Source organism: Fusarium phalaenopsidis (assembly GCF_050370095.1).
Source record: "Fusarium phalaenopsidis strain FUZ10S chromosome Unknown contig_32302, whole genome shotgun sequence".
NCBI classification, from domain to species: Eukaryota; Fungi; Ascomycota; class Sordariomycetes; order Hypocreales; family Nectriaceae; genus Fusarium; species Fusarium phalaenopsidis.
This window is the reverse complement of record NW_028145405.1, coordinates 30,773-49,413: the sequence shown is the minus strand read 5'-3', so window position 1 is coordinate 49,413 and position 18,641 is coordinate 30,773. Positions and strand designations below refer to the sequence as shown.

General features: G+C 50.1%; 5 protein-coding genes across 5 annotated transcripts; 3 read left to right on the top strand and 2 right to left on the bottom strand.

The window, feature by feature from the left end:
• Positions 1-1,246: 1,246 nt before the first annotated feature.
• On the bottom strand, positions 1,247-2,446 carry LRP88_07401 (enolase C-terminal domain-like protein; the record flags this gene model as incomplete). The annotated part of the gene is made up of 1 exon (XM_083243931.1): positions 1,247-2,446. One exon carries the CDS (start codon positions 2,444-2,446, stop codon positions 1,247-1,249), a length of 1,200 nt encoding a protein of 399 aa, XP_083098425.1.
• Positions 2,447-4,072: 1,626 nt separating this feature from the next.
• LRP88_07400 (uncharacterized protein) lies at positions 4,073-5,635 on the top strand (the record flags this gene model as incomplete). Its single annotated transcript, XM_083243930.1, has 1 exon — positions 4,073-5,635. One exon carries the CDS (start codon positions 4,073-4,075, stop codon positions 5,633-5,635), a length of 1,563 nt encoding a protein of 520 aa, XP_083098424.1.
• A 1,168-nt stretch (positions 5,636-6,803) lies between these two features.
• LRP88_07399 (HET domain-containing protein) lies at positions 6,804-8,991 on the top strand (the record flags this gene model as incomplete). The annotated part of the gene is made up of 2 exons (XM_083243929.1): positions 6,804-7,320; positions 7,373-8,991. The coding sequence occupies 2 exons, from the start codon at positions 6,804-6,806 to the stop codon at positions 8,989-8,991; spliced, it is 2,136 nt and encodes a 711-aa protein (XP_083098423.1).
• A 920-nt stretch (positions 8,992-9,911) lies between these two features.
• On the top strand, positions 9,912-11,475 carry LRP88_07398 (uncharacterized protein; the record flags this gene model as incomplete). Its single annotated transcript, XM_083243928.1, has 3 exons — positions 9,912-10,055; positions 10,111-10,245; positions 10,303-11,475. 3 exons carry the CDS (start codon positions 9,912-9,914, stop codon positions 11,473-11,475), a joined length of 1,452 nt encoding a protein of 483 aa, XP_083098422.1.
• Positions 11,476-11,911: 436 nt separating this feature from the next.
• On the bottom strand, positions 11,912-12,829 carry LRP88_07397 (aromatic alcohol reductase; the record flags this gene model as incomplete). Its single annotated transcript, XM_083243927.1, has 1 exon — positions 11,912-12,829. One exon carries the CDS (start codon positions 12,827-12,829, stop codon positions 11,912-11,914), a length of 918 nt encoding a protein of 305 aa, XP_083098421.1.
• Positions 12,830-18,641: the final 5,812 nt, after the last annotated feature.

Sequence of the window (18,641 nt, the reverse complement as noted above, 5' to 3'; positions counted from 1 at the left end):
TCACTACTACAGCACTTCAGTCTGGAGATCATTCGTCAGGGAGTCTCGAACAGAGTTGCTCTGGAGGGAGCTCGTTCCAAAGGCTGCACTATCCAATGTAAGTCGCATTCACTGTCTGGCCCTGCCAGCCACTTCGCAGTCTGACTCGGGTCAGGACTTTCTGATGCATGCCCTGCTTGCTGTCTCTGCGCTGCACTTTGCACATTTTAACCCAGAGCAAAAAGTCGAATATCAGGTCATTTCATCGCACTACTCAGCTCTAGCACTCTCCAGCTTCCGAAACCTTCTGAATGATATCAACGAAAGCAACTGTGAAGTGTTTTTCCTGTTTGGTTCTTTGACCTTTCTCCAGTCACTTTGCAACGTTGCTCACCCCAGCGGGCCTCTCACATCTGCTGAGGTGGCACAGTCATTTCAACTCCTCCAGGGTATGAAATGTATCCTCGACTTCAAGTCTCTTCAGAGATGGTCGTCGGATGGTCCGCTGGGTCAACTGTTTTCTCACAAAGCAACATGTTTGACTCCCTCCACCCCTGCATCGCCCCCAAGCCCATCATCCGAAGCGCCTAGTACCTTCCAGAAGCGTTTGGACAAGTTATTTCGCCTTGCCCGGCAACTTCCTCGAACCTTGGACGTCATAAATCCTCAATCGGCTAGCCTTTTAGCTCTCGAGGGTCTTAGAAATGTTTATCAGGATTGCCTTGCCCTTTCTTCCACCAGTGACCTTCCTCATACATGGGGCTGGCCACTTTGTCTCCCCCCTTTCTTCGTGGACATGATCAGGTCTGGGGATCCTTTGGCGCTTATTGTATTGGCCCATTTTGCTGCATTGAGCTGGCCGTATGAGCACAAAGGGTGGCCGAGTCAAGGCTGGGGCGCAAGTGTAATGGGCATGATCGACAGGGTTATAGAAGAAGAATGGAGAGAATGGATTGAATGGCCGGTAAGAAGTCTGAAGGAGGGAATACCCGTTGACTCAATGGCAGATACTTGAAACTCTATTACGAGCATCAATTAGCTCTCTGCTGCTTTTTGGCATATCCTCATCTGTCTGCTCGATGGAACTGTTGCGACCTTTGGCAGCTAGATAATCAAGACTATAGGAATCATGAAGTATCTAAAGTACGATCTTATGTGAACTTTAGGTCCGTTTAAACCCGGTGATCAAAAGTTCCGTCACAGCAATCCATTCGACATAATTAAATCTTCAGATCTAGTTAGCTTGAACACAAGACGGTTAGGCGAGCTAAATCTCGACCTCGGCAAGCCCAGATACAAGACGAATGAGCCTCGAGGCTCCACAAAGACGAAGGTCATGGGGTAGAATGAGGCGTAAGTAAGAAGCTACTGCCTCGCCCAAAACATCCAAACGAGGGGTGATACCCAAGCCAGGTGCGTTTGGTGCCCTAACATATCCTCCGTGAACCTCATAGTCGCCATCCGCGGTCTTCGGAATATGCATTGCACGGCACTCTAGAATTGGTCGTAGGTTGCGCTCTGGGATAGTTTGAGCCAGGTGAACAATAGCAGCGAAGGCAATATCCGAGCCGCATGTCTCCTGAGTTACAATGGTATATCCGGCAGCCACAGCGATATCGCGGATACGGCGAGCTCGGGTAAGACCACCAACTTTGGAAATTTTCAAGTTCAGACCTTCCGCTGCGTCGTCGGCGACAAGCTGTATAGCCGAGTGCTCATCTGTGAGAAGCTCATCCGTGAGGATTGGCACATTGGTTCGACGTCGAAGAGATACCGTGTCTCGATGTGTCGCACAGGGGGCTTCTAGGATAAAATGCAACCCATCGGGAAGTAATCGGAGCATTCGCAGAGTGGATTCCACGGTCATCGAGCTATTCGCATCGATGGAATAAAACTCGTCTTCCTTCTTCTCAGAGAGTGCCGCGACAACGCGTGCAGCATCAGATACAGGATTCTCTCCTATCTTGACTGAAAATCCGGTATAGCCCGCCCTCCGAGCTTCAGCAACAAGTCCGCGGGTATTTTCCGGGTCGGCAACAGGGAGGGAAGTGAGAAGGGGGAGTTTGATGCCTGTACTTCCGCCGAGCAGCTGGTAGACCGGGAGGCCGACTGACTTGCCAAAGATATCCCAGCACGCAACATCAATAGCGGTCTTGGCGTGCAGATGGCCAATCAATGCGGCATCCATAGCGTCATTAATACGATCAACGTCGCGGGGGTCAAGTCCAATTAGATGAGGAGCGATTTCTGCGATGCCTGCTCTGACACCAAGAGCATGGGAGGCAATAAATGTAGCACCGAAAGGGGTACTTTCGCCGAAACCTTCAATGCCGCTCTGGGTAGTGATCCGAACAATAGTGCCGTCGAAATTCTTGTAGGATCTTCCGCCGGATAGATGATAGACGCCGCCTGAGTAGGGGAGATCAACTTGAAAAACATCTATTCGAGCGATCTTGAGTTCCGACATGCTCATGAATAGTGCGGAAGAATGAAATAGATGTTAATGTATCTTGAGATGATTGTTGTGATCGAATGATATGTCAAGGCTCGGGAGAATTCCCAGAAGTTGATGCCTTCTTATACTTTGTTCGCACTCCGATCACGGTGCTTGTGCATAGTAGGTACTCTACATCCATAAGCCAGCCTAGCCAAGACACTGTAACTGGTTGGGGCCCGTTGCTCTTTGGAGTTTACGGAGTTGAGAGTTCCATCTTCTCGGTTTCATCGGGTGGGCTCTCCCTACCGTGGGTGCATAACGTGTTCGACAGCTAAGTAAATTCGGCTGCTTTTGCCGACAGTTGTTGGTCAAGTCTCACTTTGCGCAACAAGGTCCCGAGAATGCCTCCCCTTTTCAGATTCAGCTTATTAATCACACCCAGCCGACGCAACGAGAGCCCGACATCTCGGATTGTCTCGGGTATGATCAATACCGTATCGAATCACCCCCTTCACCGTGGCTGCTGTCTTCCCTCTACTTGGAAATTAATAGGGAGTGTTCTTGTCGTGCAGCAATACAACCCCCAATGCCTTGGTACCTGGCGAAAAGTATCTCTTAGACTGCGCGAAGGCATCCAACTGGTCACGCGCCCCACTGCTAGAGCACTATCAGTTGCTGCCGGTGTCTTGGTGTCATCCTGATCCTATCTTATTGCATTTGTAGTGGGAGAAATCAACGCCAGGCCATAATTGGCTTAGATCCCTGTCTGGTACCCGTTGGATGCCTTCACGCAGTCAGAGTGCAATTTTACCGTTTATTGGTTGATTGTGTTCAACCGTCTCTTTCGCTTTGGCCAAGCCGGAACCTTTACAGACTAAGCCTTCAACGAGCCAATGAAGTTAGACCAGTGTGACTGGTTCTCTAAGGACCAACGTTTTCCCGTCCAGGAACCCTTCTTGGCAGGGGTTAGTGTAGATTAGTCATCGGGCAATGTTGAAAAGATGGCGTTCAACATCGAAGCTGCAATCCCAAACAGACGACATACGTCCTTCAACGAGCCCGCCCGAGTTCTTAACACCACTCGAGGACGAGGAACCTTGGGAACTGCTAAATATCTTCCCCAGGGATCAAAATTCACTTAATCGGCAAATTGTCAAGTACTGTGCTAAAACCAGATGGGTTCAATGGCAGATAAGTAGACAGGAACATGTCTTCATGATATATTCCCTGGTAAGGGGAACGCCAGATAATCTAGAGGTTCAGAGACCTCAAAATAAAGACCTCTATACCAAATCACCTTGAGAAAGAGATACAGAGCTCTACCGATTGGTGAAACGTTAAATCAGAGACTGATAGATCCTAACGTCGTGAGGTCAAACCAGCTTCTTACCTACCCTATGGGGCTGGGGTAATCTCCACTGACGTCAGGCGACCCCAGCTTGGTGCCAAATTTAGCATTCAGGCCCTGCCAAGCCCCACACGATGTTTGTCAAAGCTCAGGCAGATCATGGCCTGATTTAGAAGGCATGGCCCCATCAGAATCACAATAAATACACGCATTATCTGGCTTCAAGTTGGTAGCCTATATCCGACAGCTTGACTTGTGATAATGAAATACTATTTTGATATCAAGTCAAGTCTTTTAACCTATCACCCATGAGAGACTGTAGCCCGGATATTTCTATCCTTCCTCCGCAGCCAGGGTCCCGATCCTCCCAGCTTGTCGAAGATAGCGTGATAGCGGACCCAGGACTCCCGCATTTCGATGAAGCCATATCGACAAAGCGGTACTGCCAAATCGCCTTATGGGTATCGTATTTCATCTCGATTTCTGCTATCGCATGTTCCACCTGGCTTCTGGCTGTTGAGGGCGGCCTCATAATAGCCTTCCTCCCAGACCGTCTCGCTCAAGGCGTGGCTGGCGTTGGTCTTTTCGGAGAGTTTCTCCCCCTCATTTTCAACCTCCTCATAGCAGGCTGCACTGAAGCTGTCAGCTATATCCACGCCGTTTCATTGCGTTGGGCTCTTTATCGCGAGGGCCGCCTCGAGTTCAACTCAAATCTCCGTCTTTTTATGAGTGCCGAATCCAGCCGGGCAAACACCCGATCCGTCAACTTCTTCTCGGCAGCATGCCTGATCATTTGCTACACAGCTGCGTCGCAAATCTTGATCGGGAGCAGAACCAGCATTCTCGTCAATGGAATTGCACTCTTGATGCTCGGCATTGGCCTGTTGAGTCTCTCGATCGTGTCAACAATGTGTCTCTGGGACACCTCCAACACTATCCTCACCTGGAGTCCTAGTCCTCTTAACACAGCCCTTGCCTGCCTCAACCATGGCATTATCGTCCACCACCGTGGACGCGGCATGCTTGCTGTCGACGACCGTTATCTGCTCAGCCAACCCGCCAGCCCCCGACGACGGCAGTGCGCAATGAGTGCCGTATATCCCGCTACTCGCTACATCATCTATTTTCAGTATGGCGTTGTTGTGCTCTGTGCCATCTTGGCCATCATCATTCTCGTGCTTATTCGAAAACTCAATCCCAACGGCGTCCCAACATATGCCTTCTTCGCCGACGAGACCGGTACCACTGACTTGTATTTTGAAGGCAGGATTCATGGCCCAACCCTTTATCCACTGTGGCTTTTTTGCACCTTTTTATTTGCAATAGTGCCCCAGGCATTCTTTGTCATGGCTCTTCATGGTGCCGAGTTGCTTGTAACAGTGACACGAGACGAGGCTGCCTGGCGGGAGGCCACTGCGAGACGCGGTCCAGGCCGAGGAGCGGTGGTAGCTGCTGGAGCACTAAAGTCCGCTGTCAAGAGCTGGCTATGGCTTTCACTACTGCTTTACAAGCCTATATCAAGCTGGTTATTGACGTCACAGGGCATCAAGTTCCAGATTCAACAGAGTACGAGTAGGGTCGTATTTAATCCAATACCGCTCTTCGCACTGACGGGGTTGTCACTACTGCTGGTTGCGTTTGAGGAGTGGCTTACTCGTTGGCGAACAGTTGGTCCGCAACCAGCTGCATACGGACATTTACAAACCTTGGCTGACTTGGTAGATGATTGGGGCCCCAGCAATATCAGCGTTGACGAACGCAAACTTTGGTGGGGCTCGAAAGGCTTCGACTCGATGGGAGAAGCTTTGGTCGGAACAAGCGCGAAGAAGGAGGACGTCGGGGAAATTGATTTTGACCAAAGATATAAATGATGTTTTATCAAGGAAGCGTCTAGAGAGTAGAGTGATGAAACTTGGTTAGAGTTTGATAGTGATGAATAGTGAATGGCAGTTCGATCTGAGCAAGCCTCCTGTATTTCTGCGATATGAGGCAGGGGTGTGGCCCACTCCAGGAGCTGCTCTGCGTTGATGGTGTCCAGAATTCGCCACTCTTGGTGCCCAGGGGGAGAGCGCCCTGCCGTAACGCTCAAGTTTGCATATGGCAAACATAAATTCGTCAATTCTGCCTCCAAACTTGAAATGCGCCTTGCTGAAAATCGCTCAAGTTTCGTCCCAGGGTCGGTGTCATCTGCAATCAAGCTGAGCCGACTTGTGGTGAAACATGTCGAGCTTGCAGGGCCTCTATTACAAAAGCTTCTCTTAAACTTGGCTGGTCTGCAGGAAACATGGGCCTGGATAATGGATAAGCTTGACGTTTTGGATGCCCAATACACCCCTAGACCCTTGCATGGCCGTTGAAGTGAGCCTTGTGCACTTTGCCTAAGGCTGATTCTACCAGGACTCAACCCATCGACTGATTGTCTGTGGACAAGCTAGCGGGGGACAAAATACACGAGACTGTGCCCTCACTTCCCTGAGTCTTGTGTTTTATGTCCCTCGCTGGACAAGGCATCAGCCCTGCGACGCCCGGCTGCTATGGACGCCACAGACGCTTGCATGAGAAGCCTACTATTGGAGGAACTCCAAGCTGCAACTCGCGTGATTCGTGGCAAAGTTAATAGCAGGGTGGCTAGGGTGGTAGTTAGCCTGGGGATGAAGGTGGGCACAGCCCCGAATGTAACTGTCGATCCTTACCGATTGATCAGCAGATGGATGCCGATAAACACCAAGACGACAGGCATCCCCTCACGCCCCTCAGCGGGGATCAGCGTTCAACTTTCGCCAAGTCACCACATCAGCAACAGAGATGAAGCTTTTCCGAAAACTCAAAGGAAAGAAGGAAGGGAAAAATGAAGGGCATGTTGGAACGCCAACAACTCAGCAAACCCGGAGTCAGACTCCCTCGACACCACAAGCGCAAAATCGGAATGCAGAGCGACGGTCGACCGCCCCAGGGGGCTTGGGGAGTTTAAGGGTTACAAGCTCAGTAGCTCCCAACCTCCAGGAACTCATGAAGCTTATGGCGTCGCCAGCATCAAGCATGTCTGCAGAGGAGGCAAGAAATATGGTCGAACTTCAGTCACCTGGGCCTTGCCTGATATGCTGCAACTTGGACCCATACCGAGCCCCTCCGGATGTGGACACCAGCGAGACTCATCGCTCATGGGCCAGGGCTGAGTACAATATTCCCGCCGAGACTCCAGTTTCGAAGATCACGGTAGAAAAGTCAGAAGACCTGGTCGAATCGTCTCAGCGCGGATGCTTGTATTGCACCATGATTCGAACGGCACTCGGAACAGCGAACCCTACATGGGAAACCGAGAAGTCCTATATGTACATTTACTTGGCTAGTGGCCTACCGGTAATCGTCCATCTGGCGTTTGGTGGGACGTCTACAGTGAGGATGGGGAGGGAAGAGATGCTGAATAGCTTCGGTGTCGACCTACCGGAGGGACAGGCCATGAACTTCATCATCACAATTGACGACTTTTCCAAACCACCCATTGACGTCGAGATATATCGGTCTGTTCTCAACCCTAGTGAGACTACCGTTGGCGGTACGTTGTCCATTTATAGGAGCTGGCAGAGCTAACCGTGGATCGTAACTAGATGTTGTCGTAGCACCGCTTGTGGAGCACATGGGTGCCGCATCTCCGATACCAGAACATTCAGGGGACCCAAGATGCTTCGAGTTCATCAATAAACAGGTCACTAACTGTATGAAGAATCACAAATGTGGAGGAGATGGCCCTCTTCCTCTGCTTCCCGACCGCATCATCTGGATCGAAGCCAACAACTCGACACGCATACAACTCGTGGAACCCACGGACATCCGCGCCAAGTACATTGCGGTTAGCTACTGTTGGGGCCCTACCGGCCCCGATACCTATCTCACGAATGCATCGACTTTAGAAGCGAAGAAAGCCGGCATACGGTTCCAGGACCTGCCGCCGCTTTTTCAAGATGTTGTTAGCTGCTCCCGATCACTTGGAATAGAGTATGTCTGGATCGACAGGCTATGTATCATTCAGGGCCAAGATGAGGACTTCAAGCGTCAGGCAGCCAAGATGCACCAGATCTATGGCAACGCCACTTTGACTATTGCGGCGGCCTCGGCGGGGTCTGAAAACGACCGAATCTTGTTTCCGAGAGACATGAAGGGGCAAGCGTTCAATCTCAACCTTAACATTGACGGGATCGGATCCTTGAAGCTTGGGGCTCGACGCCGAACACATCCTCTGGGCACTGAGGATAAAGGCGGCGACTATGGTAAAATTTCTACCAGGGCGTGGATCTGGCAAGAACGACTCCTGTCTGGACGCATGATTTTCTATACTCCGTCAGCGCTCAAGTTTGAATGTAACCAGCATTCCATCTGGGAAGGATTTGCCCCGGATGTGAAAGGTCATTCTTGGTCTGCGCAGCTGAACAACATCTCACACACTTCTTGGACCTCGCTGGTGGAGGAGTACATGAGCAGAGACATCACTCGCCAGTCTGATCGGCTCCCAGCGATGGACTCAGTTATGAAGCGCATATCCCAGAGCCAGGGATGGTCTCCTCTCTGGGGAATGTGGGCCAACACGCTCGTGGAAAGTCTGGGGTGGCAGTCAAAAGTATCAGAAAAGAGCGGAAAGCTCATGTGCCGTACGAACCCGGGCAACTACGCACCTAGCTGGAGCTGGGCCAGCGTTGATGGGCCCATCTCGTATGTTTCTGCCAGAGGCTTGGGTGGCCTCGAGGCAAACGACCCGATGATTTATGATGTCGAAATTCGGAGCGTCAACGCGGCCTCGGGCTTGATTCGAGTCGCCGGCCATGCCATCTCGGTTGAGCTGAGTTGCCGCGTTGAGATCTATGAGCCGGAAGACGGAAACCCGACACGTGAGAGAGAGGTGAAGCACCATTACGAGGTCCTGAGGGTTTACAACAATGGGCAGCCGTTTCCCATGCACCCTGACGTTCACTTGAAGCCAGGGAACATAAATGTCTCGGGACAGAATGTCAGGACTGTAGTTCGGCTTCCTCACAGTGAGAAGCCTCCGGAGACGTCATGGACCGCTAATTGCCTCTGCCTCCTGGTTGGCAACATGAGATTGAGAGCTCAGGTGCTTTTCTTGGGTGGCTCACTACGGCAAGAAAGGGCCTGGGAGCGTATCGGAATGGTTGATGGGCTGCACCCTGCTATTTTTGGGACGTCTGAGCGACGTCTTATTGATATTGTTTAATATGGATGGTGTAGCGGGAGCGTCAAAGGGTACACGTGGAATCTATGATGGAATTTCATTATCAAATCAAGATTCGGGTAGGCCAGACAGATTGTTTATCACGAGCAGGCCGAATGACCTTCCATTAATTGAACAACCGTTGATCATTACCATATTGACGGACACATATGTAACGCAACCCCCATTGGCTGCTCCACTCACCTCCATCATTTCACTTGGGCGTTACATCTTGGCTTTCGACTGAAGATAAGATTAATCAGAAGTCCCGAGGCTAGTTGATAAGCTTACCTGCCATCCTTGCAACCCCCCGTGCTCCTCTTTCTTGGGGTGTCCTGTAACAGCCAAGCAATTACGACATTTCTTTGGCTCTGAGGATAGAGTGTCCGTCCAATCACGCAATGTGGAGCTCTCCTTGGTCCGGAATATTTGGGTCGTAGTCTTGGCCGTCTTTCATGCGTGGTCTACCATCTCCTTGCAAACCTGCCTAATGTGGCGTCGTATCCGTTGCTTAGTGTGCATGACCCAGTGACTGAGACTAGGACACCTTCTATATCTGGGAAGTCTCCGGCTGGCAAGGGAGATTCGTCAATCTTGCCAAGATCAAAAATTCCTCTTGCCAAAGTCAATTGCAACCCTCTGTAAACCATGATTGGAGCTTTGCATTAATGGTAGAGGGCCAAGATACACCGCCGTCGCTTGCCGATCACAAGACTCGGGGCAATGATTCGTATCCAGCCCAGAAGGACAAGCTGGGCAATGATGAGGCAATGGACGAGTTAATATCCATCAGGGTACCAATTCCGAGGAGGCCGAAGGAGATAAAAAGGGCCAATCGCCTCTGGTGCATCGACATCTCAGCTCCTCAACAGCCACCCGCATCTCACATCTCCTCCCGGTCATCTATCTTTTCAAATCTCAAGATGGTTCGTGCTGCGGTTGGCCTGGGGGCCTTGGCTACCCTGATCTCGCTCTCCGGTGCAAAGGAGATCAAGCCAGATGAGGCCAAGGCAGCAAGACTCTATGACTCGGGAGTTGTGCACAACAACCTCATGGCCCTCAAGAATGCATGTGATATCCCTGCCTTTGACACCGATGGCCGACATCTAACGCCGTATCTAGGAGGAGTGGGCTCGCCAGGAAGAGGCTGGAGCTTTCCAGAGCGAACAATACCCAAAGCTAGGCTACGCACGCTGTGTTGACGGCTTTGCAGAGGCTATCAAGGGTGATCGCAACAACACCTTTGCATGCCACAACGTGAGTTGAGACTCATGTCTTCTTGCATCGAGATCACATATTCTGACTTTGCCCTAGGCTGATCTCCACTCATTCCTGAGCCATGCTGCTCTTGGCAGCACGGGAGGACGTGGCTCTTCGTCGTGGGGTTGGACCTCTGATGATGGCCGCGAGTTCGTTGCCATTGGCCAGTATGATGGTACCGCCTTTGCGGAAATCGACAAGAAGGGCAAGCTCATCTATCTTGGCCGTCTTCCCCAGTACTCTCAGCCATCTCAGTGGCGCGAGATCCGCACATACAAGAACTATGTCGTTATCGGATCCGAGGCCGTTGGTCATGGCGTTCAGATCTTTGACCTTGAGAAGCTTCTTGACATTGACCCGGCCAAGCCGGTCATCTTCGACGCCAAGAAGGACCTCACTAGCCACTTCAGCGCGCTCCTACCTCTTGGTCGTGCCCACAATGTTGTGGTCAACGAGGAGCTCAAGTATGGTGTCGCTGTGGGCGCTCAGCCCAGAACCGACCCTAACTGCTTGTCGGGTCTCAACTTCTTCGATCTCACCGACCCGGCCAACCCGGAGTCGCTTGGGTGTGCAAAGGGCGATGGCTACGTGCATGATGCTCAGTGCCTCGTCTACCGTGGACCCGATGAGCGTTACCAGGGACGTGATATTTGCTACGGCTACAATGAGGACACCCTCACCATTTATGACGTTACTGACAAGGCCAACGTCACCAACATCATCTCTCGTATCTCTTACGAGGGTGCCTCCTATACCCATCAAGGTTGGGTCCTGGACACCCAGAACCAAGAGTTCCTGGTTCTAGACGATGAGCTTGATGAGCAGAACGGCAACGGCCCTGGTGGTGATGGCTTCCCAGTGACTTTCATTTGGGACATTAGAGACCTGGAGAACCCCAAGCAAACGGGCTTCTTCAAGCACCCCACCAAGTCCATCGATCACAACCAGTATGTCATTGACAACTTCATCTACCAGTCGCACTACGGTGCTGGTCTGCGTGTCCTGGATGGTCGCTCTATTCCCGAGGATCCAACCGGAGCTGGTGTGTATGAAGCTGCTTGGTTTGACATCTATCCCGAGGATGACGACTTGCCCGGCGGTGGCGCGGTCGCTTTTGTCGGAACATGGTCCTCTTACGCCTTCTTTAAGTCGGGTTACATCTTTATCAACACCATTGAACGTGGTGCATTTGTTGTAAAGCTGACAGGAAAGCTCTTTTCCAAGTAGTGTGCCTAAGGAGAATGATCTAGCAAGGGGGGAGGACCTATGTGACCCAGGTAGTTTAGCGTAGGTGGTAGTAGTTACTTATAGGTTCTACTCAAATAACTCACGTGAGTGTGATTAATTATTTGCTAACTGCCCAACATCTAAGCATCACTAACTATACTGGGCAATCAAGTCAGTCCATCACAAGTCTGTCTTTGTCAACCCATAGGCGTCACCTAAAACTGTGTCTAGAGAGGCCTCAAAGTATATCATTCCACGCTCACTTTCTCCCAGTGTTGGCCCGCTGAGCGCACTTCATGAGCTTTTATCTTGTAACCTGGGGGTGTTTCTAGTAGAGCGAAGATTGATTTTTCATGCGTAGATCCTAGTTATGGTCTAAATCTACAGCCCTAGCTTTCAGAAGATGATGGAGCAATTGGGTAGGCAGGCTATGCTATTAGGCTCCCTGAACAGCCTCCAGAGCAGCCTTGACAACTTCATCCAGAGACTTCTTTGGAAGACCCAAAAGCTCATTCATGATCAGCCCCTCTTTCTCCAGGTGGCCCCCAAACTTGCCAGTGACAAAACCAGTCTCGATCAGGGCATATACGGCGTATGGGTCTCCAGAAGCCACGGCCGCCTGCTTTTCCTCTATGAAGCGGAGAGTATCGATCTTTTCAGTGGTGTATTCCTGACCGCTGATACGCTCAATAGCCGCAAGCAACATGTTCTGGGTGATGGCAAAGTCGCTGAGCCATACCACCTGGTTCTTTGTTTCGTTCCATTTCTTTGCAAGGGCATTGACCAGGGCAAGAGCGGTATTCTCCTCAGTTGTGGTACTGAACCAACCTTCGCCATTGTCCCAGACCACAAATTTCTTCTCCTTGATGTGCATTCCCAGAAAGTCGTGCTGCGCACTCCACTTGAGCCACATGCCGCAAGCAATGGCCATCCATTCGAGACCAGTCGACTCCTTGGAGCGAAGGTAATCCTGGATCTCGCCCTTCTCACGAAAGACCGAGTTGAGCGCTCTTGCTTCAGGCTTGTTGTTGTTGAGGCCATACTCAGACGAAACATAACGTCTGACTTTGGCCGCAACGGCCGCATCGATGAATCGAAGTTGTTCGCCGACGGCGAGCGACGTCATGCAGTTGATAATGGCATCCTGCCCAGAGAAAGCGCTAACCAGGGCCTTAGAGGGGTAGGAATCATCAACGGTGATGGTCTTAAGACCGGAAGGGAGTTTCCCCTTGGACGAGGATCGCTGCAGAGCAGTAACAACGAAAGTGGGTTCCTTGACGAGTGCTTCGAGAGCAACAGAACCAATAGAGCCTGTGGCTCCAATGATCAGGATATTCTTAAAAGGGGAAGCCATTGTGCGGTAAAAAGATATGCGACTTGGTATCGAGTAGCTTGTGTGAATAATGAGGTGTGAGGTAGTAGAAAATGTTGATTTTGTGTCTTTCTCGTAGTTCTCTGGGGTCTATATATTTACCTCTCAGTTCGGATTCGCTTCTGTATTTAGTCAGTCGATGGGGTGAAAATTCTGATGGCAGCTGAGTTATCGTGCTGACAGCATGCAGCAAGGCATTCCTCCAAGTGCCAGAATGTCGTAGATGCACGTTACTCATCAAAGGTAACCGCTGCGGCGGAAGGGCGCAACGGTGTTCAGTAAACAATACGGCCTGCTCATGATCATATCATCCAGAATTTATGCAGTCGGATTAATTTCATAACCCCGCCGCTTTATCTTTGGCCCGCTTACCAAGCCACATTCGATTGACCCGCTTCTCTATTGGGAACGCCTAGGTTGGCGGGCCCGCCAACCCGCCATTCTAGGAAAGATGACTAAGCCCCCTAATTCCTGGGTCCTCATACATGTACGACCGGCCGTACAAATAAGATCACGTGATATATCATACGGCCGGTCGTACAAATAAGATCCGTTATGTAAGAGGCATATGTGGCCACCTTGCAAGGGGACCACACACCGCATTTTGGCCCTCGTACAAGACGATTGATAGCTTCTATGGTATCAATTCTTATTGCCTTGGCTTTTCCCTGCTACAATGGTTACAATTCACGACTCTCACGGCTTCCCCGATGATGCTCTTCCTCCTGAAGCACAATTTAGCTCACGCGAGGAGCTGACCGCAGCAATCAACGCTTGGGCAGCGCCACGAGGCTATGCCTTTATCTCCCAGAGGTCTTCAAAGACTGCGAATGGGAGACTTCATGTTACCTTTATATGTGATCGTGCAGGAACCCCTCCAGCTAGTGGGAAACGGTTACGGAATACCGCATCACGCCGTATAGGATGCCTCTTCTCTGTCACGGCGAAAGAGAGCCTATGTAGGACTCAATGGCATCTACGGCATCGCCCTAATCCTCGCTTTCATCGTCATAATCACAGCCCAAGCTCTACCCCAGTGGCACATCCAGTACATCGCCAACTATCACAGTCAGATAAATCAACAGTCCGCCAAATGGCCACCTCTGGCGTTAAGCCAAGCGAGATTAGGTCATATTTACATATGACCTCTGATACACTCGCCACCCAGCAAGATATCTACAATGCTATTGCGCAGAGTAAGCGAGAGCTTGCTCGGGGCCAAAGCAGCATACACGCCCTTGCTAAGCAGCTCGACGGCGACGGCTTCTAGAACAAAATCCGGCTCGACGAGAGTGGCAGGGTCGTGGCAGTATTATTTACACACCCACAGTCACTGGGATACCTCAAACTATACCCTGAGGTACTTCTCTTAGACTATACATATAAGACCAATAAGTATAAGATGCCTCTTCTTGATATAGTTGGTGTTGATGCCTATCAACGATCCTTCTATATTGCATTTGCCTTCCTCAGCGGCGAAGAAAAAGATGACTTTACCTGGGTCCTTGAACAGTTGCGGTGTATATATCAGCTTCATGGAGTAGCTCTCCCTTCTGTGATACTCACGGATCGCTGCCTTGCTTGCATGAATGCTATCTCCTCTTCTTCTTGCTTCCCTGAGTCAGCCTTAATCTTATGTCTATGGCATATTAATAAGGCTATCTTGACACATTGTCAGCCCGCCTTTGCTCGAGATAAAAGCAATACTCAATGGCAAGAAGAATGGAAGGATTTCTATGATATGTGGCACGAGATCGTTGATTCAGCCACTGAGGATATCTACAACGAGAGGCTTGAGAAGTGGAAGAAGCGTTATCTTCCCCTGTACGTTGAAGAGATGAGCTATATTATGGAGACCTGGCTAGACCCTCATAAGGAGAGGTTCATCAAGGCCTGGGTTCACCGATACCTTCACTTGGGGCAATTTGTTACGTCACGGGCCGAGGGCATCCATCAACTTATCAAGAGCCACATGAAGCACAACAAGATTAATCTCTTTGATGCCTGGAGGATCATTAAGCTTATTCTATTAAATCAGCTTTCTAAACTTAAGGCCAACCAGGCCAGGCAGGAGATTACTATACCTCTTGATATCTCTGGGGTATTATTTAGTAATATCCGCGGCTGGGTATCACATGAGGCCCTGCGGAAGGTTAATGCTCAACGGGCACGGTTACTAAAGGAGCTTCCCGTGTATACAGGGGTCTTCACGATGACTCTTGGACTACCTTGTGCTCATAGCCTTCGGCCTTTATTGGTAGAAGGTCAGCCCCTTCAGCTACATCACTTCCATTCACATTGGCGCCTCCAGCGCTCAGGAACCCCCCGAGCTTATTATTAAGCCTCGCAGGTTATTTGATCGCCTGGCAGCCAGTTCGGCATTGCCACCGTTAAGCACGCAGCGTGAGCCTTCTGCGTTTAAGGCCATTGAGAGAGCATCACAGCCTAGGGCGCCGCCACAGTGTTCAAAATGTCATCAGACTGGCCATAGGATGAACGCCAAAGTGTGCCCGTTGCGCTACGACCATCTACTCAAACCTCCTCCTCAGGAATCAGCCCCCCCCCCTCAAGTTACGACGACAACGCACACGACAACGCATACATCTAGTCGCTCTATAACCCGCTCAGTATCGCCTGGGTCCCCGTCAGGAACCTCTATTATCTCTGAGACTATTACGACCATACATACAACGACACATACAACAACCCGGGTCTTATCCCCCCCCGGCAGCTATGCCGGCAGCTACTGCGGAGGCACCTATGTTACGAGCTGGTGACCCCCGTGCTATCTATCAACGATATAAAGAATCACGAGCGGCCTGGTATGCTACGTTGCCCCGGGGAGCTCCGAAGACCAATCAACTATATCGGAAAGCTATGGGGCTGCTAATGCGCTATAGCAAAGCGGAATATAACTGGTGCCTTGACTATAAGCAGATGGGGAGATATTGCAAGGAGGGAAGAAGTATTAGAGAGTAGACTAAGGAGGAGCAGATGAGCTATCTAGACTGGGATAAAGCTGAGAATGAGCGAGTTGAGCGTGACGTAGGGATAGAGATGGCACAGTAGCCTTTCTCGAGGCGGCGAGGTATGCAGGGAATATGGAATGCCGCCGAGGAAGATCTTAAAGTATAGGAGAGATGGTATTAAAGTGGGAACCCCCCTTATTAATATTTGAAGGGATAATATAGCACGCAATTTATATATATCACTATGAAGATAAAGAAAATATTAATCTCCGAGTATAATTATGGTAACCTAATGGCTTGATTAAATAGAGCTATGGCCGAGTATATATGCAGCATAAAGTGGGCTTGGTTATCACTTATATTTATGAGAAGTCACAATATAGCAACAACGCCATAAGGTAGCCTTTTTAACTATCTACTATGTGCCCTGCTAAACCCACATCACATAGCCATTCCGGTCAACACTCTAGATATAGATCCCTGTCTGCTCTACCTCCCGGAGAGTAGGCAAATACGTCGTCATCCCTATGGCAGGCGTTAGCCACGCGAGGCCTATATATGTGTGCCAATTTAGACCGCGGTACTCTCTATCGAGAGCCTCAAGCACGCTGCGAGTCCACCTTAGGTTCACATCAGGGAGAGGGCGGTTATACCGTTGGTTAAGGGCCTCGTCGAACCACGCGGCATGCTATTATCCCGCAGCCTCCCATCCCCATGCCATCAAATCGACGACAATCGGCTAACCCTAAGGAGGATATCAGGTAGAAAGGGCTCTTCTATAAGCCCCGGGGTTCATATCGAGATAGACCCTAGCTAATCTCTCATCTATGGGTAAGGTATTCTCTGCATACCAATACTAGACCGCGAAGGGAAGCACTGCATTATAGTTATAACGCCCCGGTGCCTCCACGTGCTGGTTATTCGCGATGGGGGCTAGCACCCACTAGTCGCTGGGTGCACTTATCGCTAGGGTTATAGTACTATCGACGAAGATCGGGATATTAGGAGGGTTCTAACGTTGGCTTTAACGACGATTATATATCTTAAAGATAATATTATATATGAGAATAAAGAACATCTTTCCGTAGAGAAGTCCCGGCCTTATATATCTCACACATTGAGTCAATTCACTTACATCGTCGTCGTCACCTTAGTATGCTTCACGGCCTCGGGCAGCCTTATCCGCTGCGCATAACCAACGCCAATAGATGATATATAATTCATTGAATACCTACACTCCTACTAAATCACTCACTATGTTCAATTTCACGCATCACGGCTGCTTCATTAGATGAAGAAGAGGATCTCTCACTCATACACCTAGGCGAGCTTACATAACGGATCTTATTTATACGACCGGCCGTATGATATATCACGTGATCTTATTTGTACGGCCGGTCGTACATGTATGAGGACCCCTAATTCCTTCAGTATCAGTATCAGTATCTGATGACGAATTCAAATTCAATAACACAACTACAAATGAGACATAGCTACATAGCTGAATACAAAGATTGCTGCTCCTCAATCTCCTTCTCACATGCCCTCCAGATCTCGCCTAGCCCTCGTCTGCTCGAAAAGGGCTGCACTACTATCTCATCGGCTACCTGGGCGTCAAGACGATCATTCTCTGACTTATCCCAGTCAAGATAGGCCATCATCTCTTCTTTAGTCCATTCCCTAGAGCCTGTTGGCATCGTACAGCGCTTAGTCATTTGCTTCCAGTCAAGGCACCAGTCGTAGTCGGCTTTGCTATATCGTGAAGGCAGACCCATTGCCTTCCGATACTGCTGGTTAGTCTTGATGCTGCCGCGAGGCTGTGCCCTATACCAAGCATCTCTCGCCGCAACATATCTCTGATGGATAGCCCGGGGGTCATCATATCTTAGTGCCGGAGCCGCTACTGCTGCCGGTGCCTCTGTTGCTGCCGGTGCCTCTGTTGTTGCCGGCGCTGTTGTTGAAGGCGGCGCTGTTACTACCGGAGAGGATGAGACTGCCTGTGCCTGCCTCTGAGCAACCTGCTCTAAAAGCTCTTGATGCCGAAGAGGGCATGCGTGTGAAGACATTATATGGCCGATCTCATGGCATCTGCTGCATCTTGGTGGCGCCTTTTGCCTGCCTATAGCTTCAATAGCTTCAAATGAGCTTGGTAGCCTTCTTGTGCTAGATACTGGTTGACTAGACCTTGCTGCTCTTGCCTCTACCATCTTAAGCGGCTCAAGCAGTAGGGTCGGCTTCCCTAGCCGATCAAGATGCCAATGCTTGTTGAAATGATGAAGTTGGAGAGATTGGCCTTGCTCTATGAAGGTCTGAATAGTGTGAGTACATGGCAGCCCCTGAGTCCGAGTAAACACGCCTGTACAAGCAGGCAGAGGCCCCTGAGCATCTAGAAGGCGCTTCCTTTGTTCCTTAACCTTCCGCAAGGCATAGTGAGATACCCAGGCTTAAACACTACCATAGAGGCTTTTTGAGAGCTCAATTGGGGTGCGGATCTGTTGCTTTGCTTGATTTACGCGGAGCTTAGCAACCTAATGGACTAAAGCTCGTTGGATAGAGCTCCAAGCCTCGAAGAGATCTAAGGTAGATCTCTTTAAATAGCCTTTAAGCATACTATGGATGCCTTCAACTTGGGATGTAACAACACTGCCAAAGTGAAGATGCTAATCGACCTAAGCTTTCACAAGCTTCTGCTTATAAGGGCTAAGCCAGGTTGACTTTAGGTATACTACCTCATTAATATAAGTAGGTAGATATTGCTCTTCAAGCTCTTATACTCGTTGTTCAAAGGTAGCTTAATCTGGTGAGTAGATGATTGAGTGCCAATG